Raw genomic sequence first — 19,685 nt, forward strand, 5'->3', positions numbered from 1 at the left:
TCCTGCCGTTTAAACATTTTGCTTTGTTGAAAAATTTCAACACACTTTCGTAATCACTTTCAACTTCAGAAATTCAAACTTCAACTTTTCAAAATCAGTGTGACCTTTTTGTCACAGTCTGTTCAGTTTCTGCAGACATCCTTCACACTTTTAAATGAAATTTGATTAAAGTGTCATCTCACTTGGCGTGACCTCTGCTCTTAAAGATCAATAATTTGCTGTGTTCTCTAAGGTAACATAAGATGGTCTTTAAAAACGTCACAATGTGGCTCTTTCTCATCGTATAGATGGAAAGCTCAATGCAGTCTCTGTTCCCCATTGTGAATAATAGCTTTTTGTTTGTGCTTGCCACAATGGAGTTTCGATCTGACTTGACTCAACAGTGGTCATAAATGTTTTTATTTGATTGGAGGGTAGATGTTTGTTGATATCTGGCACCAGATCTTTAAAAGCCATTTTTTAACCACTAAGGGTGTAATGTTGCATCCAAACCCATTTGAGTGATTGTATTCAACCCTGTCCAAAACTCATAAATCTTCAGTATTTCTGGAAAGATTCCTTATTACCATCTATTGCACTGAACAAATTGTATTTTTGGGGAAAATAAAAACTGTTTCCTGTCCAAAATGAAAAAAAAACACATTAAGATTTTTTTATTGCGTCTTTTATGATTCAGTCATTCATTAATTGATATGATTATAATTCAATATATATTTTATATTTGTATTATTTTGTTATAATAATTCAATGAATAATTTATGCATGCATCAGTAGACCGTATTCTAAAATGAAAATATTTAATAAAGTAGTATATTCATAATATTATTAATGATATCATTTAATATTAGGCTACTACAATTAATAAATGTTACAATGACTAGATGTTTAACTTCCAATGTAATGAAATGGGTCACAATAATTTATGGCTTGGAGCTGTTCAAATCTTTATTTAAAATGAATGTAAATGAATTATTGTTTGTTTAAGTAAAAAGATATGCATTACAGAGTTTAAAACATAAGAGAGTCACAGCTTCTCCTTATTCTGGTGTGCATTTCAACATGCTGTAGTGGCACCTGCACATTCGTGGTTAAGCGCCGTGCGGGCGTGATTTAATGTGCGTGGTTCGTCAAGCCACGCCCACACTTTCGCCTCGGCGGCCAATCAGGTTTACGGGGAGGAATATCAGTCTGAACTTGGAATCCAACAGCATCTGTTTCAATGTGACAGTGTGTTTCCGTGCGCACATCACCGCCACAGCCTCACAGATGCAGCAAAGCGACGATATGGAGGTACCTTTACTTAATGATACTAACAGTAACAGACAGAAGTCTCTGGGTCCTGAGTGGGATGGGTTCAGCCATCAGCAGAAGGATTCGGAGGTAATCTGATGCGCACTGACAGTTTGCAGGGGTAGAGGGGTGTGTGCGCGTGCGCGTGCGTATATGTGTAAGGTGGCTTGTTGCTGGGGCTTTGAATGCCGCGAGTTGTTATTTTGGAAACATGCATGGGGCTAAAAATACATGCACCTTACGAAGCTGATCTGATGGGCAGTGGAGACACGCATGCCATGTGTCATTACCCCTGTCTGAAGGGTAAATGTGAAGAACGCATTCGGTTCTGTCTTATTTGCATATTTAATATACTGAGCATTTATACATTTGGTTTGTCTGGTGTGTGTGTGTGTGTGTGTGTGCGTGCGTGCGTGCGTGCGTGTGTGTGTGTGTATCTCTTACATTAACCCGTTACTGTCGGTGCGCACAAATTCCAATGCATTATCATATTAAATATGTACCCAGATTGAGTTATTCAGTGCTGAACAGATATTTTGTGGGGGGTCCATCATATGCTTCATATTGTGACGTTGCGGTTTTAAGAGCCAATAGATTTTTGGAAGTGAAATTGATTGCAATATCCTATCTGTCTGTACATTAGCCTATTTATCCACATTGATCAGATGTTTATGGAACAGGCAGAGATGAATACATCTTTCTATCTATGAGGATCTGAGGACAGTGCTCATCGCTTTTCCCTGTGTGCTTTTCGTAACATATGAACATAAAAATAAAAGAAAAAAATGCATATTTGATTCTCTTCTTGGTAACTGGGAATTTGTCTAGTGCAGTAATGTATTCCTCAGCCATGATTGTTGAACATATTGAATTCTCCTGCAGCAGGGATTTTCTAGGCCAGTGGTGGAGAGATGGTTTGAATGTACATTAAATGCCTCGATGTTATGTTCATGGCTTGATGGTTACAGTTTTTCTCGCTGTGATACATCATCTCTAACATTTGCAAACCAGTACGTGCATTTTTGATGACAATGGCTAAAAATGCACTTTTTGTGCGCATATACAGTTTCAACAGTACAAAGTTTTATGACAACTGGTTCAACCATTTGCTGGGAGAGCAAGGTGGGCATAACCTTTTGGAAAGGTGTTGGTACCGCTGTGGAAGGGATTGCCCGTCTCTCTCACAGCTCTCAGTTAGAGCTTCTCACCATGAGTATCATGCCATCTGCTCCTGAAGACCAAAATAAAAACCATCTGACTGTGCTGAAATAAAAGCATATAGACAATGGAAGAGGGTGAATATGTGCATTTGTACATAGATATAAAATGCAAACTCCTTAGTGTGTGTGCATTATACATCATGTACATATGCCTCAAACAATATGGTGATAGTTTGTGTCTGTACATTGTCACACATCGAGCAACAGATTTTTATATTTCTGAATTTGAAATGTTGAGCTTCACTTGAATTAAATGTATTTGGCCCCATGATGACTCAATTTCATCACAATGGGTCTCGGAGCGTTATCTGAACGTTGTAACAATATTCTTCGGCTGCATCAATGAAACGGTAAAGCTTTTTCAAACAACCCCACTAGCAAGGGTCATTCCTAAAAAAGCAAAAAGTCCTACACATACTAAATCAAGGGGTCAACAATCACTTTGGACGTGGTACATAATTCACAATGTGAACGTGCAACAGTCAACCAATATTTGGATTTGGATTTGGATTCAATTTATTGTCATTGCACATGTACAAGTACAAGGCAACGAAATGTGACCTCTGCATTTAACCCATCCAGAGAGTAGTGAACACACGTACCCCCGGAGCAGTGGGCAGCTATCACTACAGCACCCGGGGAGCAAGTAGGGATAAGGTGCCTTGCTCAAGGGCACCTCAGTTGTTACCCGCCGGCCCTGGGAATCGAACCGGCAACCTTCTGGTCATGAGTCCGACTCTCTAACCATTAGGCCACAACTGCCCCCAATATCAAGAGCTGTCTTCACGCTTCACTGCCTGGGTGGGTGGTAAAAAGAGGCCATTACTCAAAAAAAGATAAAAAGCACATCTGAGGTTTGCTTTAAAGATGCCACTTAGAGAGAGAGCACTAAGGCACAATCAAAGTGATATGTCTGGATTTTGCACACACAATTCATCGATTCGTATGTCATTTCCATGCCTTTTCTCGTCCTACTCTTCGTTTGCACAATAAAGCACATGCTGCAGGGGTTTTCAAACAGTAGAAATTCCTGAAGTGAGTTGGTGTTACAGTAGACGTGTGTTAGTTTCTGTTGTGCCTGTGAAGTGATGCACGCTTCTGTCCCACAGGGGTCTATGGAGTCCCCCAACCTGGAGTTTGAATATGGGGACACTGACAGCTTCACCGTGGAGCTCTCTGGTACATCACACACAAAAATAAACCCTGCCAGTATAGTATTGGCTATTAATAATCGAGTATTCTTCTTCCTTGCAGAGCTGTACAGCTACACAGAAGAGCCAGAGTTCAGTCTAAACAGAGACTACTTTGAGGAAGACTTCAAGAATCACGGTAGATATTCACTGCCTTGATTCAGTCATTAAAGTGATGAAAATTCTGGCATCATTTACTCTCACCTTCTTGTCATTATAACTTTCTTTCTTCTGCAAAACACAAAAGAAGATATTTTGAGTTGGTAACCGAACAGCCCTGGACCCCATTCGCTTTTGTATGGACTCAAAACCAATGCAAGTGAATGGTGGCCAGTTAACGACATTCTTCAAAATATCTTCTTTTGTGTTCTGCAGAAGAAAGAAAGTCATAATGTGAGTATATGTTGCCAGAATTTTTATTGTTGGGTGAACTATCACTTTAAGGTGTGTGTGTGTGTGTGCGTGTGCGTGTGCGTGTGCGTGTGCGTGTGTGTGTACACTGTATGTCTGTGCCAGACAATACATCTCACATAATATTGATTAATAATCATTGAAATTATTTAATGAATTAATAATAATTTAATATTAATTATTATAATTTAATAATATATGATGAATATTTATTGCCATTTTTATTTAGGTCCACAAGTAGTGTTTTAAATGTTTCACATAACCATCATATAGCAATCATCTTATTGCATTGTGACATACTTTTAAGTAATAGCAAAGTTTGAATTACAGTAAATAATGACAAGAATCTATCGCAGTCTGTCTTCATTGCATCACTGTGATGGGTGTTAAGAAAAGTTTCTGACATGTAAAGAGTTTACATAAACTATCTCAATATATAATGGCAAATCCTTTACTCAGCAGAGTGTTTGTCCAGTAGTTCATGATTCATAAGTACCTCACTGGCATCTATGCTGAGTGACATTCATGTCTGAAGGCGCAGAGAGGTCATACACAATAAACGTGAGATTGCATATGAGTTTAAGGTTCTACTGCTTTCACAAGGTTTCTTGTATGTGTGTGTGTGTGTGTTACTGTGTGTGAGAGAAAGAGAGAGAGCGAGAGAAGGGACAGAATGAGAGTGTTATTAATGACTACGGACCCTAAAGAGAATCCCTCTCGTCTCCTCTCAGTGAAGGGTCAGAGGTGGATGGAGTTGAGTCTGGAAGAGCAGAAGGCTTATGTGATGAGACTGTTGGATGCTCTGGAGGTTACTGACCGAGACAAAAGGCTCAAAGTGTCTCGAGCCATCCTCTATCTGGCTCAAGGTATGAAAATAAGACATGCAACAAGACTGCGGTGAATGGCTGATTCTCACGAAATGCGTTAAAAAACCAAATTTACCCCATTTTAAATGTCATATTTGGCATGCACAAAATAAAGCTTGTTTATCAATCGAATGACCTTAAAATAATAATAATAATAATAATGACAATCGTAAAAAATAACAAAACAAAATATTTTGTGAGGAAAAATGTCATCAAAAACGTTGATTGCAAAAAAATGTAAATGTCAGGTTGAGTTTACAACTTGAGTAATGTTATTTTATTATATTGTGAATATTTTACTGTTTGATCAAATGTCAAACCTCTCTCTCTCTCTCTCTCTCTCTCTGTTTGTGTAAAGGTGTGTTTGATGAATGCGACACAGAGACGGATGTCCTCTACTGGTCTCGACACAATGTTTTCCTTCTTTACGAGATGGGCATCTTCACTGCTCTCCTGGAGCTCCTCAGCATGGAGATCGAGTGAGTATTCTCATTTCCCACAATGCCTCATTCCTGGTGTATAGAACTTTGATTGAGGCAGACAGACAGACAGAGCGAGTGAATCTCCACCGGAGGGTAGTGTTTAACTCTGGATCTATTCTTATACTTGTTCTCCTGAGGGATCAGGTTAGAAACAGCTCAGTCATGCTTGATGTGTGTGTAAAACTGTGTTTAAGGGCTTCTGTATTTCTCCAGATCCCCTGGGTTCTCTACTAATGAGACGTACGGCTTCTCTTTTCTGTTTTTTATCGTCTGCTGTGTACTGTAGCAGCTGCTTGGTCATCACAGAGAGTCTGTTGTGTAAAACTCACATATTACTTACTCTTTCATTTAAATGGATCTTTTTACTTGCCTAGGCTATTACTCATCTGAGCAAGCCTTAACCATAACTTCTATTCATGATACTGTATTCTTTCATGTCTAGATCAGTAGCGGCCTTTGCCGTGTTTCACCCGTTTCAAGAAGGAAAGGTGTCGCCAAAATTAAAATCAAAAAAGACACTTTACTTTCAAGATAGGGGGCAAAAAAATCCTGTAAGCGTTATTTTAAACCATGGCATTAAACGCAACGTTATGAGATCGCTGGATAAAGGAAATCTTCTCGGAGCTTTTGCAGCACTCAGAATGTTATAAATGTCGTAATTGGGGTAAGTGGGAAAATATGCTATTTGTTTTATTTAGGGATGAATATTTTCTCCATCGACTAATAAACTTTTGACAACATATTTTATCTTTAACATTAGATCTTTACATCTACATTTTCTTTTAACAAAATGATGCTCAAAATGTTTGCCTATTTTTATTCCTAACAAATATCCATAACAGTAGGCCTACTATGACAAACCCGCTTATATTTATAGTAGTTTTATTAATAAAAACGAATAAGATGGATATTAGGCCTACATAATATAAGTGTTACTTACAACACAAAAGAAAATAATTGTTATTTTAATAAATACACAATAACAATAAAACAACGACAAATTCCCTGATATTAAGCGAACGAAATACTAACAACCCTTCTCTTTCCCTTTTGTCTCCGCCATCGTCCTGACGCGTCTGACTTTAAAAAGAAACTGCACAGCACGCGCTTTATGGAGCAGACGCGGCTTAATTCATAGCGTCCGACTGAACTACATTTACTTTATTTCTATAAAAAAAATCTTTTAGTGATCGTAAAATAGTTATAACAAATAACAAATAAAATACAGGGTGGATAGAATTTGTTTAATATGCTACTGGCCGAAATATAAAAATGTTAAATACAGTGTTTATGAAATAAATGGGGAGACTCCAACTGTTTCTTTGAAACGGGCCTCGGAATTGCAAAGGCCGCCCCTGATCTAGATAAGAATATTATAGATAGGTGGGCTCTTCTGACTCAAGAGGGCATCTAAATGAGAGTTTATTTGGCAGTCCGTCTTGCACCTGTTGTCATCTCTCCATAATAAAGTCTTTCCCGCACCACCTGCTTTCGGCCGTACCTCATTCTCTTTTGTGTTAAGAGAGCTGCTGTGAGGTCTGTCTGTGATCTCTGCTTCAAAGACACCCCAGTCTCCGTGCATCTCCTCTCGTGTCTTTGTGCGTCCTCTTATCAGCCTACGCAGCAGCACTCAGAGAGAGCGCACCGCTGCTTCCTCTGCGGTTTATAGCATCGTTTGTTCAATGAGTCCCTCCGGCTGCTCCGGAGCATTGATTTATACTCACCTCGTTCATTTGCGTGACGGCTTGTCAGGTTTAATAAGCTGGAATTTGCGCTAACCTTGCAGGGTGATAAAGTTAAACCTCGGAGGATAGATTTATATCAGCAAGCTCAACTAATCGGTCAGTATTTGGCCATTTGCAATTCTTTGGCCAACATTGATCACTGTCCATCCAGGTCTCCATATCAGCTATTAAAAACCCATGTCAGTCACCTGTGTCAGATCTTCTGTTGTTCCGGCAGGTTGTAATGAGTCTGCCGCAGTGGTTATATAAGGTGGTCCGCAGAGTGCAGATTTACATTCTGACGAAGTTGTTTTCTTCTTCTTCCAGTAATAATCAGGCATGCAGCAGCGCTTTAAGAAAACCAGCCATATCCCTGGCAGACAGCACTGAGCTCAGGTAAGACGCCCGTCGGGACTGATTTAACCTTATTCTGCCATCCTTTTCTTCATTTACAGACAGCACTTCCAATCATCCAACCCACAGTCCACTTCTCACATTTACATCAAAATGGCTTCTAGCCGTCTTGTGAGAGACCTGCGGAGGAAACCTGGGCAGACAGAGAATTACAGCTTCCGGGCAGCGAGCATCACCCGTCTTTATATCGTTAAGTGCTTTATACCAGCGCATCAAATCTAGTTGCCATTTTACTGTAATTGCAAACTTCAGCAAGTGAATGAAACATAATTGTTGTTTTCCTTTGGGACGTATGTCAAGGGTTAATACTCTTATTCACATACAGTAAAGTCAATGTCTCTCTCACTCACTCACAGCCTTACACAATCGTGCTTTTACTTCTTGTTCTCAAGGGTTCTTCTAAGCATCATGTATCTGATGGTCGAGACCATTCGTGTGGAGTCAGACGGTGACATCCCTGAGAGAAAGGCAGCGAGAGAGGCCTTCAAAACAGAGTTGGGTGAGAAACACTAAAGCTGGAAAGAGTATTTAAAGGCAGTGCATGAGCGGTGTGTTTGTAAGTGTTATTTAATAGTGAGTATTGGTTGGCTATTGACCTTCTGTATGGTGCAGTGATAAACCTCCCATCCCTCTCACAGGTTCACCCCTTTATAATGGAGAACCATTTGCCCTCCTCCTCTTCACCATGGTAACCAAGTTCTGCAGTATGAATGCACCCCATTTCCCTATGAAGAAAGTGCTGCTCTTACTGTGGAAAACTGCTTTGGTCAGTCTTAACAAATTCATGTCAAAATAACTCGCTTTATATTATTTAGTTGCTTATTATTTTTAGACCTTTCTTTGGGCATTTTTAAATAATATTATTTTCTATTCTATATAGTTATTACACGGCTCATTTGAATGCTTGATTCTGATTGGCCAGTCGCGACATTCCAAGGGTTGTTATTTTCAAATAACAACCGCTCAAAACTAATAACACCCTGCGACCTGGATGCTGCAAATCATTTTGAGAGGGGCAGTTTAATATTACACAAAAATGAATTATAAATATGTCTTCTAATAACATACATGGCATTATATTTACAAATGATTAAACCAATTTGCCTGTTCGTGATGTTTGAATGTCGTTTCTTACTTTAAAACCGAAGCTAAACGGCTTTTCCTCGCGGAAGGTCTGCATTCGGTAAAAATGAGCTAATAAAATATTTCAAATTCACATTTTATGTCCAGTTTTTTTCTCATGTGGCAAGTAGTCGTGTAATAAGTGGGATAGTGTACAAGCAGCTGGCTGTTATCGCCAAATCGGGGCTTATTTCTGCGATAACAACCGGCTGCCTGTATATTATCCCTTACTTAATATTTACTTTACTATTTAGTTATTTTCTACATTTTATTCTATAATCATGTAGTTGTTTTTTTATATTACTTGACATGGTTATTGTCTATTCTGTTCTATTGTATTATTATTTAGTACTTTATTATTTTTTATATTACTATATTAAGTTATTTTCTATTATGAAAAAAATGCTGCTCTTATTATTTAGTTGTTTATAATTTTTTAATTATTCTAATTAATTATATTAATTCAATTTTATTATTTTTTTATTGTTTGTTAATTTTTGTACCTCTCTTTATGTATTTTTTACATTCTATTATTTTTTTTACTCTTTATAGTTAATATTTACATACAGTTACTGTTCATTTTTTATACCTCTATTTATATATTTTTTCAATTCTATTCTACTATCATTTAGTTGTTTATCGTTTTTTATATTAATCTACTATTCTATTCTATTCTATTCTACGATCGGTACTATAAGAACATTTTACAAACCCTAGTTATTTATGAATGATCGTTTCTTCTCGCTTGTGAACATTTTATATAGTCATTTTTGTAATGGAAACAGTTTTTATGACTTTTTCAAATTAAAAAATAAGAAAGCTAGCCTATAAAGTTCTGTCCATTGATTTTGTCTGTGTGTGTGCGGATGTCAGTTCACACTGGGAGGTTTCGAGGAGTTGCTGGAGATGAAGGTGAGAACGCGAGAGCGACTGAATCTGCTGCCTCTCCCCGAGGACAGCATTAAGGTGGTGCGAAACATGCGGGCCGCCTCTCCTCCCGCCTCGGCCATTGAGCTCATCGAGCAGCAGCAGCAGCAGAAGAGAGGACGCAGAAGTCGCAGGGTATGAGAAACACACACGCATACATTCAGAAGACTAAACGCTCGAGTTTCCTCACACTGTGGCTTTACAGAGGCTCTAACACTGCAGTGGTGATGTCACATTGAGAGTGAGTTAGCAATGCACTGATTGGCCGGTTCTGTGCGCGACCAATCAGAGCAGGTTTCTGACCCTTTTCTCCTTCCCTGCTCTCTTTCTGTCTCTGTAAGTTCTCTATAACCCTTTCTCCTCCCTCACTCTTTTCTTTCACATACGTTCTTACTTTCTGGATAATCTTTTCCCTGTCGGTTTACTCCCGTCTCTTCCTTGTGTCCTTACAGAGTGCCTTTGTTGATAGCTTGGAAGGAGACAGTCCCTATGCCAAGAAACAGGTCTTTACCCAAACCCCCTTTTTGTGCATTCTCTTTGTTGTGGGCTGGCCTTGCACTCCTCGCAACCACTGTCTTCTCCTTCACAGCAATTGTGTTTTCGTTGGGTTTTTCATTTGGGGAGGGAAGGGTTCCAGGAGACGCAGCTGGTCATAGTCATGAGGGCTACCGGACATCAGCCAGACTCTGTCTCTCCGCTTTCCATTTCCACATGTTCTCGGTCGATAGGATGCGCATAGACACACTAGCTAGCTGAATGGCTTGTTCTCATAGGCAACCGATCACAGCTGAGTCACCTTCGCTCATGGCCACAGAAACACACTCATGCATTGACTGCACTGGAACAAACGATGACACTTCACTAATGCACCTCATGCCTGATGCTTGCTCTGAATCTTGCCATTCATCCGTTTGAGCAAACACTAGAGATGTAAAGAACTTGTTCTTTGTGCTTTTGTCGAACTTAATTTGCACAACAGGAATGTTGGAACAGGAGCTGTGTGAATGCGTGAGTCCCCGTAATCGTGTCAAGGACTCTTTACATTTTTTTGTGACGGCTATTTTTTGACAGGTATAAGGAATGGTAAGTTTATGGTAAAATGACCTGCACAACGGATTTTGTCTGACCCTGATACGAGTCTCAGATGTTTAACGTATTTACATTCAATACGTTTAATAAGACAATAATGTAAGATAACGAAACCAAATTAAATTATTTTTCCTAGAAAGACTCTGTATCAAGGTCCAGAGCTATATGCGTTTGCAGCCTGACGTTTAACATTCTCTCTCTCTCACAGCCCCTGGTCAAGCAGGACAGTCTGGACACCTACAACGAACGGGACCCCTTCAAAAATGATGACGCCCGGGACGACGAGGACGACCCTGAGGATGTGGACAGCGGCATCGAGGGAGAAGTCGACCCACTCGACAGAGATGTCATTATCCAGCCGCCACCGCCTCCACCACCACTGAGACCCCCAACGGAGAGAGGGTCCTTCCCTAAAGGACTGCCCTGGGCCCCTAAAGTCAGGTGAGTATCTTCATGACAGTAAACTATTTTGATTATGTATTGAATATGATTGTAATTCTGCGTTTATAGTTAGTGGAGGTAATCGGTTTTCTCATCTCCCCCGCAGAGAGAAAGACATCGAACACTTCCTGGAAACCAGCAGAAATAAATTTATCGGCTTCACTTTGGGAAAGTGAGTGTCGGCCTCAAAAACCTTTCGACAAGTTATTCATAATGATTTATTAATAATGCAGCTTATCTTTATCATCATATATCTTAATAAAGGGTATTGTGTCTTTTTGTGAAATTTACAACAGTGACACAGAGACTCTGGTTGGTTTGCCCCGGCCGATTCACGAGAGTGTGAAGACTCTCAAACAGGTTTGTGTTTTAATTGATATTAATGCAAAATACTAAAACACCACTCACGATTTAATTCAAGATCACCTCGTCTAGAATCTTTTTTGCGTGACCAACCGACCTTGCTGTACTTTTTTATATTATAGGCAACACACCTTTTTTTCCTTCCTTTACCTGCTTCATCCTCAATATATAGATTACATTTCATGTGCAGTTAAAGTCAATGCAGTCATCCATGAGAGCTCCCTTGACCAATCACAGTCTAGACCATCCTCCTTGGTCACCATGGCAATTCTCTCTCTCTCTCTCTCTCTGTCTGTCTCCAGCACAAGTATGTCTCCATAGCAGAGGTTCAGATCAATAGAGAGGAGGAGCTACAGCAGTGCCCCATGACTTTGGTAAACTGCTCAGTTTTGTTCATTTGCAATTATTACAAGTCTGTTAAGCTGCCAATCAAAATCCCCTTACGTCTGATTGGCTAGGGGGAGGAGGAAGTGGAAGAAGCACCTGCAGAGGTTCTATATTTGGGAATGCTGCCCAGTCTGTCACAGTATGTAGTAAGTGTCCTCTATATTACTCTATTAACTGTAGTGACAAAAGACGATATTTTGAAGAACCAAACTATATTGTGCCCCATTGATGACCAATGTATGGACACAAAACCACTGAGACATTCCTCAAAATATCTTCTTTTGGGTTTTACAGATTTTGAAAATGACCAAATGTTAAAATTCTTTCAAAGGGCAAAGCCATTGTTTTGAATTCTATTGTTGTAATAAAGTGTATTTTTTAGATCGCTCTATTGAAGCTCCTACTGGCTGCGGCTCCAACATCCAAAGCAAAGACAGATTCCATCAACATCCTAGCTGACGTTCTGCCAGAGGAGATGCCGTAAGTCTACGTTGGTACAGATGTGTTCTGCGTGGATGTGCTTCGATGTAAGCTGCACAGGCAAACGCTTGATGTGTTTGTGTCGGGAACAGAATCACAGTCCTCCAGAGCATGAAGCTGGGCATTGATGTGAACAGACACAAGGAGATTATCGTCAAAGCCATTTCAGCTCTTCTGCTACTCCTGCTGAAACATTTCAAACTCAACCACATATACCAGGTGAGAGCTCTGTTTTCTTCTCTGTGGTCTTCTGTACTAAACTAACACTGGCTAACATGGTTTGCTGTGTATACAACTGTGAACGTTCATTACATCAACAGAGGAGAAAGAATGATAGAAAATGAGCTGCAAGGAACAAAATGTTCATCTTTGATGTCGGCATGGTTCAGCCTAATCCCGTCTGATGAATGTGACGACTATTATGACACAATTCATGTGGGTGGTTTACAGTGGGGCGCAGTGGTGCCCCTTTACTGGAAGTATGGGGCACTGCAGGTGCCATCCTCAGCAAACCTCAATCTTCTATTCCCTCTTTTCCCCCGTGAAAGCTTTGATACAGCATTAACGAATCAGTTCCTAAGAGAAATCACATGCATCTTCCTTCTCAATCACTCACTCGCTCAGATGAATCAACAAGAACAACAGTCAGCACTGCTGATTTGCTGACAGATATCCCGCTGAGCCGATGTACAGTGGATTCTGGGTAGAGGAAGCGCTGTACTGCTGTGCCTGTGATGTTTGACAGAGACAACACATTAACATCTAAAGCAGTGAAAGAAGGAGAACGCACAGATCGCTGGCGGAACCGGCGGAAACAAATCACTCTTGAGTTGCCTTTCAGTCTTAGAAAAAACAAGGATGATATGGAGGAAATTACGAATGAACGCCATCCTTCCAGCCCATCAGAGAGAGAGAGAGAGAGAGAGAGAGAGAGAGAGAGAGAATGAGAGAGAGAGAAGACGAGAGATCAAGAGGAGAGCAGAGAGGCGAGAGCGAGAAGACGAGAGAGAGAGAGAGAGAGAGGAGAGAGAGGAGGAGAGAGACAGGAGAGGGAGCGACGATGAGACGAGACAGAGAAGCTAACACGAAGAGTGCAGGAAGAGATGAGACCTAGAGAGAGAGAGAGAGAGAGAGAGAGAGAGAGAGAGAGAGAGAGAGAGAGAGAGAGAGATCTATAGATATTATGGGCTGAACTGGCTTCGTCACTAATTTAACTAATTTAAGAATTTCGTTCTTGTAATAAAGTCTATAAATGTTACTGTTTTTGTAATCTTTTATAAATGTTTGACATTCATAAATTGCAATCTTGGTTTTGAACATCATGAGATGTTTTCGTCTCCCACAGTTTGAATACGTGGCGCAACATTTGGTCTTTGCCAACTGCATCCCCCTCATCCTCAAATTCTTCAACCAGAACATCATGTCCTACATCAGTGCCAAAAACAGGTAGAAGAAAGGTTTCAATTCAATCCATCATGTGTGTAAGGAGGAGATATTTATTTAAAACCTGCTGTGTTTTCTGTTGGCAGTATATGTGTCCTGGATTTCCCTCATTGTGTTGTTCATGAAATGCCTGAGCTCACAGCTGAAAGCCTGGTAATTTCTTCCTAAATTTATCTGTCTCAAAAATGATTTTCATTTAAAAGATATTTCTTAAGTTTGAAGGTTGTCAAGATAGTAAATGTGTGTTTGTGTTCCTGGTAAACTCTATGTAGTCATTAGGGCTGCATTATGCTTTCCACAATTAATTGAGCATAATCTTTGTGGTATTAATGTTTTAAAATCAAGCGCAAAACTCCCGATAAGGTCAAAAAATCATCGCAAAGCTTAAATCTTTTAAACTGCCACTTTACAGGAAATAAAACAACACAACATTTAATTTTTTTTGCAAACCCACAGACAAACATGAAGGGTGACCAGTAGTAATGATTTATAATAAATAAAATAAAAGAAATCAGAAATGGAGTTGCAAGGTTTCATTCCGAAGGTCACAAAATGTGTTAAGATGATTGATTGCGTGCTTTGAAATACAGCGTTGAAGAAGGTCGATGGCAGCAGATTATAACACATTCATTGGGTGTAAAGCACATGACTAATAAACACGCTGAAGTGAAATTAAAAACAAAAGCTCTGAACTGACAAAATAATCGTGTTTATTAATCGTGATTAAAACTTTGAGATTTTAGCAGTAATACAAGATTGCTATTTTTTGTTTTTAGTAAAAATGCACTAAAAACTAGGGTGATCATTTAGAGGATCAAATATACAATTTGTACAGAATAAATGTCATTATGTCCCCATAAAACATCGAAACAAAATGCGTGTGTGTAAACAGGAAGCTGGAGACAGTAATCAGTTCTGCTGGCGTAATCTCTTCTCCTGCATCAACCTGCTTAGGATCCTCAACAAAATCACCAAATGGAAACACTCCAGAACTATGGTGAGACAGGGGGTTATTTTTCTAGTACACATGAAATCTTTCGCCATCTGCAGTGCCTGTCTCTGTCTTTACAGATGCTTGTGGTCTTCAAGTCTGCTCCCATACTGAAGCGAGCGCTCAAGGTGAAACAAGCCATGATGCAGCTGTATGTCCTCAAACTCCTCAAGATGCAGACCAAGTATCTGGGGCGACAGTGGAGAAAGAGCAACATGAAGACCATGTCCGCCATTTATCAAAAAGTCAGACATCGACTAAACGACGACTGGGCGTATGGGAATGGTATGAATGGGTTTCCTTTGATATCATATCATAGTCGGTTTGTAAAAATCGCATCCCGAACGCTTTATTCTTTTCATTGAGCATGCTCAAGTAGTCCATGTGAAATGTCTTCAAAATCTTTCTTTCTCCTCCTCCAGACATTGACGCTCGACCGTGGGACTTCCAGGCCGAGGAATGCGCGCTCCGTGAGAGCATCGAGAAGTTCAACACGCGACGTTACGATAAGAATCAGAACAGCGAGTTTACACCCGTAGACAACTGCCTCCAAAGCGTCTTAGGACAGCGCGTCGACCTGCCCGAAGACTTTCATTACAGCTATGAGCTGTGGCTAGAAAGAGAGGTCTTCTCACAACCCATCCAATGGGAAGGTCTGCTACAGGCCCAGTGATGGAGATCACAGTGTTATGGAGGTGCTTTTGTGTGGGAAAGACATTTTTATTCTTTGTTAAACCGACACTGTTACTGTGGACTCACAATCAACACACCAATACTCAAGAGCATTAATGGCCTGCTGTTCCTGCTTTGTAAATAGAGATATACCTGTATATGTGATTGTGAATATAGCATACGGGATGGCGGTCTTCATTTGATAATTCTGTGTTTAAGGAGCATGGCTCATCTGGTGCTTTGGGCAAACTTATATATATATTCTGCGTATGAAATGAGATATATCTTCAATAACTGAAGCACACTTTATGTATCTGAACTGCACAACTACAGTATTTTAATGTATCTGCTAAAATGTACTTGTATGTGACTTCTGTTTGTTATGTCATTTTTGTGCTTGCACATATATACTTCATTGGTTTGTAAAATACCCTTTCTTGAATCTTCCACTTGTGATTCTGAAGCAGGGTCTTTCAGGTGCAGGTGCATAAAGTCATTCAAACTTTAGATGTGTCTAAACTTTACTTATTATTGATATTGTGTTAAATAGGATGGTGTCCTTGTTCTTGTGAATTCAATGCTTCACTTTCTTTTGTCCCCGTGTATGACATCACACAAAGAGTGTGCGCTGCACAATACACACATTCAAAGTGTCCTTGGTGACTGTAATGTCACCCACACCTAAAACACGGTATTCAATGAATGGTGCTGATTTTTACCACTTTATTTCTCTACTTTTTTGTCTAATGCTCTGCAAAGATGAGGTCTTATAAAAGTGAAGAACTCCAAGTTTGTTCATTGTCAAAAGAATTTGTTTAATTTTTACTTCATAAAAACACAAAGGATATTTACACACGTTGTTTTGCATTCATGGGTTTGTTTTAACACACCTCGCAACATAATTTCTTTGTTTGTAGATTGTCATTGTTTTGTACTAAATTAAGGTGCTTTTGAATTACACTACCTATCCATGCCAAATACAACAACACTTCTACATTTTATATGTAAAATGACTTCTTGTACCTGTACAGAGTCCATTGTATGTGAATGTGACTTGATGTAGGAGTCTTTAATAAATTATAAAGAGTTTAAACAATCTTGAGCAATTCTCTTACTGCAATGCAATAAACACATATGCATGCAGTTGCTTTATCTGGCCACAAGATGGCGAATTGATGCTAGAAACTGTGCTGGTGGATCAGGGTTTGAACTCCTGCCTTAAATGTCTTGATTGAAATCTCACAGCTTTGAAGTTTGTTTAATCAAAACAAGAAACCCAACAAACACACACACACACACACACACACACACACACACATACACCAGAAAATAAAAAAACAATATATGTACACAAGGCCCAACCAGTGGCTCAGGGGAAAGAGCACTAACACCTAATGCAGGTGCCCAAGGGTTCAAGTCCAGGCTCTGAGAACTTTTAAGTGTTCATTATCATATTTAATGCCGTTCTGATGAAAGTAAATATAAATAGGCCAGGAAAAGTGTCATGAATGTGCAGGACCCAGTGCTCTAGGGGATTGGATGTCAAAGCTGTTTTTTGTTATGGGGTTCAGATCTGAAGAAATAGATACACACGCCCGAAGAATTATCACAAGCGTGCATGGCACAGTAGCTCAGGATAGCACTGAAACTGAAACAAGAGGCTGCAGGTCCCAGCGGCTTAGTGGTAATTGTGCTGGCATGAAAACAGGTGGCAAAGAGTTCAAGGCTGAATGAATACACTTTAAGTGTTCAGCAACATATCTTATGCACACCTGGTTAAAGAAAAAGATGAATACGCCCGGAGAACCATCTCAAGTGTGCAGGACCCAGTGGCTCAGGTGGAAGAGCAGTGCAAATGGATCCAGAGGTTCAGGCTTCAAAGCCAGCTGGTGGCAAATCATGCACACAACAACCAGGAGAGGTCGGAGGCACTGAAGGAGAGGAGCCACCACCACCAGAGGCAGAAGTCCAGGATGGAACCATCGGAAGGCACAACACCAGAGGCCATGACAGCATTCCCTAACTGTGAAGGGGGGAGACGTTGGAGTGTGTCTCCCCCCGAGGTTCACGAGCATGTAAACAAGGGGTTATGCAGCAGATGCCAAAACTTTTCCACCATGCTTGTAGCTACAAAATTTAACCTCAACAAGCCATCAAATGCATCCACTTCTTCAATCTGAACCACCCACCTGACTTCTGTGTATTCCAACCATTTTGCTGCCCCACAAGTGGTGTTTTTCAACCCAACCTACACCACCATTCACAGATGCAGGTCAATACCTGGCCTCAAACCCCAGACCTCTTGATCTAAGGGTGGTGCTCCTTACAGCTGAGCCACTGGACACTGCATGCTCAAGTTAGTTCTCCTGGTAATTTTATCCTTTTTATTGAAACCTGAAACACATAAGAATCATCAGCAATCACTCAAACTACACCAAGGTGGCCTTGAACCCGGAACTACTGGATTTGAGTTGCATGCTCTTACCTCTGAGCCACTGGACATCAGCTGCATGAAACACATAAGACATGTCAGCAAGCACTCAAACAATCTGGCCTTAGTTATATACATTAAATACAATTCTTAGCTATTTTGATATACTTCATTATTTCTGTGTAAATAAGTGTTGTGTGTAAGCTGCTTGACATATGCAAAGCTGTAAACTGATAAACAGTTTTTCAATATTACAGCTTTTTAAATATGTCAATATCTCCAGTGATAACTTACAAATAACGTCTTCAACTTTACATCATTTAAATAATTACCATAGTTACAGCGATCACCAGAGCAACTTTACTTATAAGCACATTATTCAAAAAATCAAATTTTATGTGATTTACTCACTTATGTATAAAAATATATACTTTTTACTCGCGTAATGTTCACATTTTAATCGGCGCGGCGTATCACGGCTCCACTGACGTCAAAAGCAAGCGACGGAAGTACGTCATTGAATCACAGAGACAGAAATGGCTGGTGTGATCAAGAAGGTATGAGCGGAGGTCATGAAAATAATTTTACATTAACACAATTTTACCTGCACATTTGTAAATATTGAAGAGGTTTCGTGCGTATTCGTGTTTGTTTGTATTTACATATTACATTCGCAGTGCGTTTGATCGTTATCGTGCTGTCCGGTTGTCTGTGGTCAATGTTGTTATTCAGTTCAGGGTTTAATGTCTGTATTCGTAAATATCACGCGTGCATTATCTTTGACAGAGTCATCATTACGCAATAAAATATCTAAAATAAAATAGATATGCATTAGTGTATAAAATGTTACATGTTTAGTTTTGTTTAATGCATGAGCTGTTTATGTCATTTGGAGGTGCAGGTGGTTGTAACCTTTTTCTTCTCTTTCCTTTTACATTTTAAGACAACGGGCTTGGTGGGCCTTGCTGTCTCCAACAATTCACACGAGGTATCTAGGTTTTGTCTTAATTGGATTTATTATTTGTCAATTCACCAAACTATATTAACGATGGTTATATTACGTAATTGTATTTGAAAGATATGCATACTACACATTCTAGACCTTTCGAAAAGTCTGTTGATTGACAAATCGCTGTTCTATTTCACAAGCGTCTCCGGATTCTGTACACAAAGATCCTGGGCTGTCTACAGACCATGCCTCAGGATGCAGGCTACAGGAAATATACTGAACAGCTGGTCAATGAGAGGTTCAACCATGTCAAAACTGTAAGAATCAGTTCAAATCTCTTTGTATTACTGTTAAATTTTTTCGAGTGATTTGTTACTTTGCTCTGTAAAGGAGCCTGATGTAGAAAAGCTGGAAAAGAAACTCAACTGTGGACAGATTGAGGAGATCATCGCACAGGTGAGAAAAAGCAACCGTTTAATTCTGGGAAATTACTATAATGTACAATAACTGGGTTTATAGAAAGGGAACTGTGTGCTTTACCTCTTATAATTCTGTCTGTCTCTTGTCTCTGAAGGCCGAGGCAGAGCTGTCCTTGTCTAGGAAGATGACAGAATGGAAACCGTGGGAACCACTTGTAGAAGAGGCACCAGCAAACCAGTGGAAGTGGCCAATCTAAAGTCCTCGTGGTGTTTACGTACATGTATATTATGTTTAGATTAAATAATTCATAAAGTCAATTAATGTTGTGCATGTATTGCATTATTTATATACTTATAAATAACACATACATTAC

At 39.7% G+C, this 19,685-nt stretch overlaps 2 protein-coding genes across 3 annotated transcripts; both read left to right on the forward strand.

Moving 5' to 3' along the window:
• The first annotated feature begins 1,187 nt into the window (after positions 1–1,187).
• strip2 (striatin interacting protein 2) lies at positions 1,188–17,927 on the forward strand. Of its 2 annotated transcripts, XM_057324240.1 has the most exons (22): positions 1,188–1,380; positions 3,620–3,689; positions 3,765–3,839; positions 4,843–4,977; positions 5,336–5,456; positions 7,511–7,579; positions 7,990–8,096; positions 8,236–8,363; positions 9,593–9,781; positions 10,099–10,149; positions 10,944–11,176; positions 11,283–11,348; positions 11,473–11,536; positions 11,842–11,913; positions 11,998–12,072; positions 12,309–12,406; positions 12,499–12,625; positions 13,752–13,852; positions 13,936–14,002; positions 14,742–14,846; positions 14,921–15,125; positions 15,263–17,927. In XM_057324240.1, exons 1-22 carry the CDS (start codon positions 1,267–1,269, stop codon positions 15,511–15,513), a joined length of 2,523 nt encoding a protein of 840 aa, XP_057180223.1. In that variant the 5' UTR covers positions 1,188–1,266; the 3' UTR covers positions 15,514–17,927. The 2 variants fall into 2 exon arrangements, with proteins under 2 accessions (XP_057180223.1, XP_057180224.1); XM_057324241.1 differs by lacking the exon at positions 10,099–10,149 and having other exon boundaries at positions 1,190–1,380; positions 15,263–17,920.
• A 490-nt stretch (positions 17,928–18,417) lies between these two features.
• Positions 18,418–19,629, forward strand: ndufa5 (NADH:ubiquinone oxidoreductase subunit A5). Its single transcript, XM_057324257.1, has 5 exons — positions 18,418–18,500; positions 18,887–18,931; positions 19,093–19,209; positions 19,283–19,348; positions 19,467–19,629. Exons 1-5 carry the CDS (start codon positions 18,480–18,482, stop codon positions 19,566–19,568), a joined length of 351 nt encoding a protein of 116 aa, XP_057180240.1. The 5' UTR covers positions 18,418–18,479; the 3' UTR covers positions 19,569–19,629.
• Positions 19,630–19,685: the final 56 nt, after the last annotated feature.

This window comes from Triplophysa rosa, linkage group LG24 (genome assembly GCF_024868665.1).
Source record: "Triplophysa rosa linkage group LG24, Trosa_1v2, whole genome shotgun sequence".
In the NCBI taxonomy this organism is placed as follows: domain Eukaryota; kingdom Metazoa; phylum Chordata; class Actinopteri; order Cypriniformes; family Nemacheilidae; genus Triplophysa; species Triplophysa rosa.

What these genes read in the sequence shown, in the direction of transcription:
- strip2 (XM_057324240.1), top strand. Translation starts at nt 1,267, where the DNA reads ATGCAGCAAAGCGACGATATGGAGGTACCTTTACTTAATGATACTAAC. An exon ending in GGAAGACTTCAAGAATCACG is followed by an intron (nt 3,840 to 4,842) that starts GTAGATATTCAC and finishes GTCTCCTCTCAG; the next exon opens with TGAAGGGTCAGAGGTGGATG. An exon ending in AACTCAACCACATATACCAG is followed by an intron (nt 12,626 to 13,751) that starts GTGAGAGCTCTG and finishes CGTCTCCCACAG; the next exon opens with TTTGAATACGTGGCGCAACA.
- ndufa5 (XM_057324257.1), top strand. Translation starts at nt 18,480, where the DNA reads ATGGCTGGTGTGATCAAGAAG. An exon ending in TCTCCAACAATTCACACGAG is followed by an intron (nt 18,932 to 19,092) that starts GTATCTAGGTTT and finishes CTATTTCACAAG; the next exon opens with CGTCTCCGGATTCTGTACAC. An exon ending in GGTTCAACCATGTCAAAACT is followed by an intron (nt 19,210 to 19,282) that starts GTAAGAATCAGT and finishes TGCTCTGTAAAG; the next exon opens with GAGCCTGATGTAGAAAAGCT.